The sequence below is a fragment of the Dipodomys merriami genome, unplaced genomic scaffold, assembly GCF_024711535.1.
Source record: "Dipodomys merriami isolate MVZ:Mamm:240054 unplaced genomic scaffold, mDipMer1.0.p SCAF_530, whole genome shotgun sequence".
Lineage (NCBI taxonomy): Eukaryota > Metazoa > Chordata > Mammalia > Rodentia > Heteromyidae > Dipodomys > Dipodomys merriami.
This window is the reverse complement of record NW_027206103.1, coordinates 653455-663566: the sequence shown is the minus strand read 5'-3', so window position 1 is coordinate 663566 and position 10112 is coordinate 653455. Positions and strand designations below refer to the sequence as shown.

Below are 10112 nucleotides of genomic sequence, written 5' to 3'. Positions count from 1 at the left end.
AAACCTTACTAAGAATAAACAATTTGTCCCACATATTTTGTTGCATGGGATACTCATGGCTTCTTTGATAATCTATCTCCCTTTCTACACAATTGCTGCCCACTTTTGCTACTTCTGTCACGCCATTTTTATTACCTGTGATGAGCTAGGAAGTTCATGAAGATAGAAACAAGCTTCTACATACTACAGGATACTGTTTATCATGTGGTAAGTAAGCATCTTCAAACACTGATCAAATGACTTTCCTTTACTGCTATAGGTCAATGCTACCTACGTCAACAAAATTTCCTAGATAGTAGAATATTATTCAGTCTTGAGAAAGGAGTAAAGTTCTGTTATATACCACAGTGGGGGTGGCCTTCTTAGATATTTTGTGCTGAGTAAAAGACAGACAGACACAGAGGAACAAATACTGTAAAGTTTCACTTGTATGAACTACTTAGAATAGGCAAATTCATGCAGATGCAAAGTAGAGGACCAGGGCCTGAGGGTGGGGTAGATAGAATTATTGTCTAATGGGTACAGGATTTTGAGAGGATTGAGAAGCTTTATGAATAGTGATTGATTACACAGCATTGTGACTATCTAATGTCACCAAGTCTTACATTCATAAATGATTAAATATTATGATATACATTTTTTACCTTAAGCACTTAGAAAACAACAACAACAGCGAAGAAGTTAAGACTTTCTGAAGGGTAAATGGATTCAGATTCAACTACTTCAGAAACTTCTATGCAAGCTCTTCCTTCAAGTCATTTGGTTCATCCGTTTGATAGATGTTGATTGAGAAGTGGTGCTATATCAGACCATGGAGGGACTGGAGGGGGCAACAGAGGGTTGCGCTTTGTGGGATTGGAGAGGCAGCCATGTGCACAACGGATCAGAGAGAAAAGCAATCATAGCAGGAGAAAGGATTGTGGTTTCCAAGGGAATTGGGTTATTTTGTATTTCAATAATAGGCAGTACATTATCACACATTTTTGCATGTATGTGTGAGTTGTTAGGAGAACCTGGTGAATTTTGTTTTATAATAACATTATCTATAAATGGTATCTTTTTTTTTTCTCATGGTAAGCTTGCTATGACTCCTGACTTAAAAATCTCTTGAGATGGTGGTAGTTGGGGTATTAGCAGATGGTAAGCAGATGGAAAGACTCTAGTGTTTAATATGATATTATTATTTCCATTTGATATTGTCATTCCTATGTATTCCAGGCTGGTCTCCAAGTCAGTATAGAGCCCAGCGGGCCTTGTACTTGTGATCCTCCTGACTCAGACCTTATTTTGCTGTGGGTATTTTGGGGATAGGCTCTCACTGTTTTTCCTGGACTAGCTTGGACTTTGATCCTCTTACATCCGCTTCTTGCCACCGATGGGATGACAAGTGCATCTCATCATGCTCAGCTTTTTCTGTCGATGGGTAGTCTCATCAATTATTTTGTCTGGGCTAGCTTAGAATCTTGGTCTTGTTGGGCTGGGAAGGTGGCTCAGTGGTAGAGCGCTTGCCTTGCATGCATGAGGCCCTGGGTTCGATTCCTCAGCACCACATAAGCAAAAAGAAAAAAGCCAGAAGTGGCGCTGTGGCTCAAGTGGTAGAGCGCTAGCCTTGAGCTGAAGAGCTGAGGGAGAGCACCCAGGCCCAGAGTTCAGGCCCCACGACCGGACCCCCCCCCAAAAAAAATATATAAAGAATCTTGGTGTTCTTGATCTCTGCCTTGCACATGTCTAGGATGACAGGCATGTGTCATGGTGCCCAGCTATTGGATGAATAGAGCCTCATAAGTTTTTGGTGGGGGAGGTTGGACTGACTTTGAATCATGGTCTTCCTAATCTCTGACTCCCATAATTACGATCACAGGCGTGCGCCAGCACCACCTGGGTGAGAGACAGTCTCTTCTTATTTCTCTACATGCTTACAGCATTGGCACTAAGCCTGAATAAAATATAGAAGTTAGAGATAAGTACCTTAATTTTTTTTAGGGTTCAAGAAAAAGAACCTTAAGGACAATAATGTCCAATGGGAAACTTTGAATATCTTTTCATTATTTCAAAGAGCATTCAACTGTCTTAAAAATGCTTCATTTAAAATTAATCAATATCTTCAATAATGGTCTTTTGATATAAGAAAGCAAGGAGTAGAGGTGTTTTAAAGCGAAAGAAGAAACTCAAATTGCCCATATGTGAATTTCTTCATTTGTTTTCTAGCTTGAAGCTCTTCCAGAAAACACATAGGGGAAAAAAAATCACAATGTGATCAAGTAGCTACATAGTAACTCCCCATAAGGTCAGAAAAAAGGTAAAACTTAAGTTGATTATATTTAAATGCCATGTATCTATTCTGGCACACAATCTCCTATATTGGTACTTTCATACTTTTTGTTTTGCCAGTACTCTGGCTTGAATTCAGGGCCTAGCCCTCTTATTTGTCTTTTTTGTTTCAGGTTGGTGTTCTACCATTTGAACCTCACTCCACTTCCACCTTTAAAAAAAGATCTTCAATTAATTGAAGATGATTGAAGAGTCTCTCAGGCTGGCTTCAAACCAGGATCCCTATAACACAGCCTCTTGAGTAGCTAGGATTATAGGCTTGAGACTCCAGGACCTGGTTTCCAGGATACACTCATGGAAAACAGTTTTTTTTTTCTTTCACTAATGTCCTATTCTGATCAGGATTTAATCTGACTCTCCATTCCATGACAATCCCTCAGTCTTTATCTTTCATGGCCTTGAAATTATTGAAGAGTCCTGGCTAATTCTGTAGAATTTTCATAAACTTGAGTTGTCCAATATTCTCTCATGACTCCAAATGAGGGCATATAGTTTTTAGTCAGGCTATCACAGGAATGATGTTGAATTCTTCTGAGTGTGTCATACCATGTTATACATTTCTCTTTGAAACACTATTTTGCCTCTTATTGTCACTCAATTTTATAATTTTAATGATAAACTATGAAGTAGAAATGAAAAATGAGAAAACAATTTCTTAAGGAAGTATGAAAATATATCAAAGAATATTAGCAAAACCAATATGGTAGAAGTAATATTTATTGAAAAAAATTTATGTCTTTCCTATAAAATTTGTAACAGGAATATTTACTGAATGTTTATTTTGATGCAGAAACCTGAATGTCACATACCAAGTACAAGACAGCAACATGAGTTTTCCCTTTATTTACATTTTTATGAAAACTGTTATGCAGTCCATGTTAAAAGAACTTAGGATGGAGAATTGTTACATTAGAAAAATAATATTCTTGGTAAAGCGTTCTCAAGTTGTCCAATCATTGTTTCTGCCTCTTCAATAAGGCAAAAGTCCCTGGAAACAGCATATAACTTAATTTATAAAATACGATAACTTTTTCAGACACATATTCAAGTTTTCTTTTGGTATGATTTTTTCATCACTGCAAAATTATTATTTTTTTTGTTTTTATTTTTGTTTTTTAACTAAAACAGAAAGACTGCCAGGAAAATGTCATTTAATGATGTCGGCTATACATTACATTTACAACTCCGTAGCCTAGCAACCACCATGGCTACTCCCTCACTAACTTTAAATATTTTGCTAGGTGAGCTATTCTCAAATGCAGCCTATTTTAAGATTTTTGCCATCGTTATGAGTGGGGGATCACTGGTTTTCGTAGGAAACATCTGTCACAGTATGAAGCTTTTGCTTAGTGTAAGGGATTGGTACAAGGTTACATTTCCCCTCACAAGATCACTGGCGCAGATGTAACTAAAGTCAGGCCCCAGGTCCCTCGCTGGTGGGTCCCACCCCTCCTGTTCCCAGGCTCCCAGCCTGGCTGCCTTCACGCTCTGTTCACTCTCAGACATCTCCTGCCCTTCCACAGCTAGGTGGTTTTAATTCCTTCAAAGGCACACAGTTTCCATCTCTTTTCCAGCGTCGCTCCCACACCGGTGAACTCCTGTTTGAACATGCGAGGTAGCCGCATCAGAAGCATCTCGATTTCGCTGGCCGATATCTATTAGAGAGGAAGGGAAGTCAGTTGTGGGCAAAGAGCATGGGAAAGCAGACATTTGCTATTGTATTTCCTATTTGTTTTCTACTTGGCTGTCAAGTAGACAGCTCTTAGAGGAGGGTAAAGCACTGAGCATGATTATCCTGGACTGTCAGGGATGGACTAAAATGAAGGGATAAACAGTGCTGGGTTCAGCTTCATGTGGAATGCCATCCCCTGACAAACAAGGACTCCTAACAGATCCTCACCAATGTAACCTTCATCCTCATCTGCCCAGCGCAGAGATGTTCTCTAAGGGTGAGCAACAGAGAGCATTTGAGTGGATTTCTTGTTGCTCAAACTATTTTTCTTCATTTAATTTTCATAGGAACCAGAGACCATTTATATTTAGGAATGAAAACCCAAACTTTTACCTCCAAAGCAATAAAAGTATTGACACCCAGTCATAAAATCTAGGCAGATGGTTTTAGTATAATTTTTTCCTCTTGTTTTTTTTTTCCTCAAAAATTTTTAACAGGAGTATTTTTTATAGTAGTCATTCATTTGGCTTTAAATACAGAACAAATGAGCCCTAATTCTCTGTCCTAACCCTGCTCTCATTTTCCTGTGTTTACCTCCTATCCCTGTGTGTGCCTGGAGATCTCATAGCAAGGTGGTTAATTTGAAGTCTGATATTCTGTTTGAATCCTCTATCTACTATTGTTATAGACTAAATGAACCTTACAAAGATAATTAGTCTCTTTAAGCCTTAGCAAATGGGAATGGCATTTAATAAGGATGGTGTGAGAGCTACTGGCTCAGCACAGATTTGGGCACATAGAGATAAATGCTCACTGTCTCAGAGCTGTTGTAACTTTTCATGGCAGTGGCATCAAAGAGAGATCCTTTCAGAGTCTACACTTTTTATTTAACCCTACTAAGAGTCACGCAAAAGACACAGCAGGCAAAGACAAATCAACTGCATGGAAGGCATTCTTCATAGATTCACAATATTCCTGAGCCTATGATACAACACTCAGTTAAACAGAGACAGTCCTAGAAGGTGAAATAAATTGTCTGAATTTCCTCACAAAACCTTATAGAAAGGATTGTTAAGATTCCCAAACAGATTGCTGAAAGTTCAGCTCAGAGTGATGTGCCCACAGGAGCTGGGCAAAATACCATCACAACCTGGGCTCAGTCTCAGTCCTGGGAGACAGGTGGGTTGATACTGAGATGCACAGAGAGCTCTTGTTACACAGAGCTGTGGAAAAGAGCCAGCATGTGGATGTGGTCTGTGGTGCCTGGGCACTGGTCTGCCTTACATGCTTGGTCAGCAGTGGTGGTGGACAGCCAAGGGTGAAGGATGCTCATCCTAAACATTTGGCACCTGAGGCACTTGTTAAAAGAACTGCTTTCCTATACACCAGAGGAGATAGCCCATATAATCCATTTTTAACAACCACCCCAGGTAATTCTTATGTTCAGGCATATTTGGGCTAAGAATAGGGGCTTAAATCTGACAGGCTTGGATTTGGCTCTGGGCTAGGCCTCTAGCTGTGTAACTTTGGGCTGATCACTTAAAACTGTAATGCTCAGTTCCCTTTCTCTCTCTCTCTCTCTCTGCATGAGATACAAATCAAAATAGCTATCTCTCACTCTTAATTGTGATATATATGTGCATATATATATGTATGTATGTATGTATCAGCTAGCACCGTGCCTGGCACAAATATCTCTGTCTCTGTATAAGCTACTGATTGAAAGCAACACTACAACCAAGCCTGTTGTGGTAGTCTGGTGATGCTCTGGAGATAATGTGGTGAAACTCTGTTTAGTTGATTCACAAGGCAGTTTCATTTTTCTTATTCAGTTAATTTTCACTTGACATATAAAAACATAAAAACTGTAAATGTTCACAGGGTGAGGATCAATGTTTCTTTTTTTATTGTGAAAATGCTGTACAGAGGGGTTACAATTACAAGGGCAAGATAATGAGTACATTTCTTATCAAGCATTGTAGCCTCCTCTTTTGTTTCCCCTTTGCATCCCTTCCCATCCTCCCCCCGCTCCCGCACCTAATCCTCCCCCCACAGGATCAATGTTTCTATACATGTGTACCTACTCTAATGGTTAAATCAGGTTAAATGTATCTATCTCCTCCCATATTATTTCTTTATGGTAAAACTTGAAATTATGCACAATGCCATTTTCTTTAGGCTTTATGAGGTGACGTTACCCTCTGGATGAACTCCTGTCCTTCCTTTGCAAGAGGATAGAACAGCTCATCTACAGTTGAATTCAGGAGCTACTCCTGGGTAGCCATGGAGCTGTGGGCAGACTAAGGTAAACTTGTCCATCAGAGGCTGGCTTTCAACTGCCCTCATAAATATGACTAGAGTTGGTGGGAAGAAGCCTTGGGCTATTCCTCTAGGCCAAAAATATTTAAAGAATACCATCTCTGTGTGTGAGTGGGGTGTGGATGGGGGTCTGGGCAGGCAGGCCCACCCATTCTTCCTATAGCTGGTTGCCAAAGGTCTAACAGGACATAATCATCTAGAAACTTCCTAGTATTAGCATAAAATTTAATTGTACAAGGAGGTTCATTGTATTATCACCATACATGCATATAAGATATACTTTGATCAAAGTTACCCTCTCTGTTGCTTTCGTAATTCTCCTATATTAACAGATTTTTTACTATTCTATTTTTATAATAACATAATACGCTTGATTATATTCAGCTCCTATCATCCTCACTTCTACCCTCTCCGAGCTGGTTCCGCATCCTATAGAGTACCCCCTTTTAAAATAATTTAATGTTATTTTTAGGTTGTACATTCTAGACTTGAGTAACAACATATAATATTTGACTCTCTGGGATTGGTTTGTCTTGCTTAATGTCATCATCTCCAGTTCCATCTATTTTCCTGAAAATGATATAACTTCATTCCTTTCTATTGGCGAATAATGCTACCGTGTGTATGTGGACATTTTTCTTTATCCATTCACCAGTTTTGGAACAACTAGGCTGATTATTATGAATAATTTATTATGAATACTGTTGAACTAAGCATGGTTGTGTAGATGTCGCTATTGTATATGTTGGCATATATTTCTTCAGGTATCTGGCCACCAGTGGCATAGGAGTATCCTAAGGAGTTCTACTTTTAGTTTGTTGAGGAACCTCCACACATTTCAGTAGTGTCTGAACCAAATTACCTACCCACCAACTTGCAGTATGAATTCTCTTTTCTCCTTCATTCTTGTCAGCATGTGTTATGTTTCTTTGATATGTCAATATCCAGTTTTTCCCAACATCTTTTGTTGAAGAGGGTATATTTTCTGCAAAGTATGTTTTTCCTTCTTTATCAAAAAATCAAGCTGGGTTCTGTAATCCTGTAATCAGGAGACTGAGATCTAAGGGTTGAGTTTCAAAGCCAACCTGGACAAGAAAGTCCATGAGACTTTTATCTCCAGTTAACCACCAAAAAATCTGGAAATGAAGCTGTGGATCAAGTGGTAGAGCACTAGCCTTGAGAAAAAAAATCAATTGGCTGTAAGCTGTGACTTATTTCTGGGATGTTTATCCCATTGGTCTATAAGTCTGCATTTGTGCCAGTACTATGCTGCTTTTGTTAAGATGGATTTGCAGTATAATTTGAAACCAGGTGCTATCTTAACTCCAGTGTTGCTATATTTGCTCAAGATCACTTGGGTTAATCTGAGTTCTTTATCTCTTTAGTTAAGTTCATGTGTAGATATTTTATTTTATAAGGCTATTTTTTTCCAGATTACTTTTTCAGTCTGTTTACTGTATGTCAGAAAAGCTACTGAATTTTGTTTGATGAGTTTGTATCCTTCTACTTTGTCATAAGTGTCTATCGGATCTATGAATTTTCTTCTTTATGATGGTCTCTTTTTTATTGTGAGAATACTGTACAGAGGAGTTACAATTACATGGGCAAGATAACAAGTACATTTCTTAGCAAGCATTGTTGCCTCCTCTTTGTTTCTTCTTCCTATCCCTTCCCATACTATCCCCACATCCCCCCACCTGATCCTACCCCCCCCACACCAAAGTTGTAAAGTTTGTTTTTCGACATAAGTATCCCTAGTTAAACTATTTGTTTTTGCCCTTCCCCTCCACAAGTTATACCAACATCAAATACAGTGAAAGCAGGGGTTATACCGTGGGGGAGGGACATACAAAGCAACATAGAAATCATTATAAATATGTTAGAAACAATTGCATGAAAGAAAAAAAAAACATTTGAATACTTATCTTGGGGTTCATTCCCCTAACATCAACTTATTTGACTTTTTCTCCTTGACAGACATATACTAGTTATTGCAAATAAGGGAAACCATGGGACCTATGTTTCTTTGGGCCTGGCTTACTTCACTTAATATAATTTTTCCAAGTCTTTCCATTTCCTAACAAATGGGGCAATGTCATTCTTTCTGATGGAGGCATAGAATTCCATTGTGTATATATAGCACATTTTCTTGATCCATTCACCTACTGAGGGGCATCTGGGTTGGTTCTATATCTTAGCTATGGTAAATAATGCTGCAATAAACATAGTTGTGCTGGTAGCTTTAGTATGGTCTTGTTTGTGATCATTTGGGTAAATGCCCAAAAGTGAGATTGCTGGGTCATAGAGGAGCTCTATGTGGAGTCTTTTGAGGAACCTCCATACTACTTTCCAAAGTAGTTGAACAAGTTTACACTCCCACCAACAATGTAGTAAGGTTCCCTTCTGTCCACATCCTCTCCAGCATCTGTTGTTGTTAGAATTCTTGATTATAGCCATTCTAACTGGGGTGAGGTGGTATCTCAATGTTGTTTTGATTTGCATTTCTTTTATGGCTAGAGAGGTTGAGCATTTCTTCATGCGTCTATTGGCCATTTGATGGTGTCTTGAGAGTATAGGATCATATACTCTTAAGTGTATAGGTCATACAGTTAACAGACAGGGATCATTTGAATTATTCCTTTTTTATCTTTCTTTCTTTTTTTCTTGCCTTATTGCTTTAGCTCAAAATTCAAGGAGTATATGGAATGGAGAGAGAGAGAGAATGGAGAGAGCTGACACTTTTGTGTTGCTCCTGACTGTTTAGAAACTGGTTTCAGTTTTTTTCCCATTGAGTAAAATATTGGCTACAAGTCCATCACATTAAGGATTTGCTATGTTGAGCTATTTTGCTTTTCTTCCTAGTTTTCATCATAAAGAGATGTTGGACTTTGTCAAAAGGCTTTCTCTGCATCTGTTGAGATAGTAATGTAATTTTGTTCTGTACTCTGTTTATGTGCTGTATTATATATGATTTCTGTATGTTTAATAATCTAGCATCCTTGAAAGAAATGAACTGGGCCACAGTTTCTGATTTAATGTATTGTTGAATTCAGTTCACAAACATTTTATTGAACAAAATTGCATATGTATTCATCAAGGAAATTGGTCTCTGGTTTTCTCTGTTTTGTTTTCTTCTAATCATCATCTGGTTTTGGTTGTCAAAGTCATTCTGGCATCCTATAATGAATTAAGTAGAATTTTATTTCTTCCTTTTCTATTTTATGGAATAGTCTGAGCTATATTGGTGTTAGATCTACCTTAGTGTCCTGACAGAAATTGTCAGTGAATCCATGTGGTCCTGTATTTTTTGTTGAGAGACTACCACTACTTCAAACTCATTGTTCACTATAGATGTGCTTAAGTGGTTTAAGGTAGGTCATATGTTGCTAGAAATTTATCTATTTTTTCTAGATTTTCTAGTTCAATAGAAAGTAAGTTTATAAAGTATCACTAATGATATTAGTTTCATTGAGTTTTTCCTGATATTCCATTTTTAATCTCTAATTTTGTTAGTTTGACTCTGGTCTTTCTTTCTGTTGGTTTGACCCTCCAAATACCATTCATACTGAGGGAAAGTAGCTGAGTATTTGATAATTCTTGCTGTGTGGGTTGGTGCTATATGTGGTTTGAGAGTAGGGCTAGTTAAGGCCAGTTGTCCACTTCTGTGCCACTTTCACCTTAGAATCTTCCTTCTTTCTGTACTGGAAGGCACTGTTGGATTCACAGAGCTCTATAGTCTGTAGCCAGTCCAATTCTCACTTGGTGCATAGGCACCCTAGGTTGTGCCCCT

At 38.3% G+C, this 10112-nt stretch overlaps 1 protein-coding gene across 11 annotated transcripts in view; it reads right to left on the bottom strand.

Moving 5' to 3' along the window:
- Nucleotides 1-3030: 3030 nt before the first annotated feature.
- Nucleotides 3031-10112, bottom strand: part of LOC138811488 (ecto-NOX disulfide-thiol exchanger 1) — a 542054-nt gene continuing 534972 nt past the window's right edge. For 10 of the 11 annotated variants that reach the window (XM_069999196.1, XM_069999187.1, XM_069999195.1 and 7 more), the window contains one exon: nt 3031-3986. In XM_069999196.1, the coding sequence (XP_069855297.1) occupies nt 3855-3986 (132 nt within the window). In that variant the 3' untranslated portion in view covers nt 3031-3854. Of the gene's footprint in view, nt 3987-9360; nt 9500-10112 lie in introns of those variants that run through there. The other variant, XM_069999197.1, reaches the window with a different exon arrangement.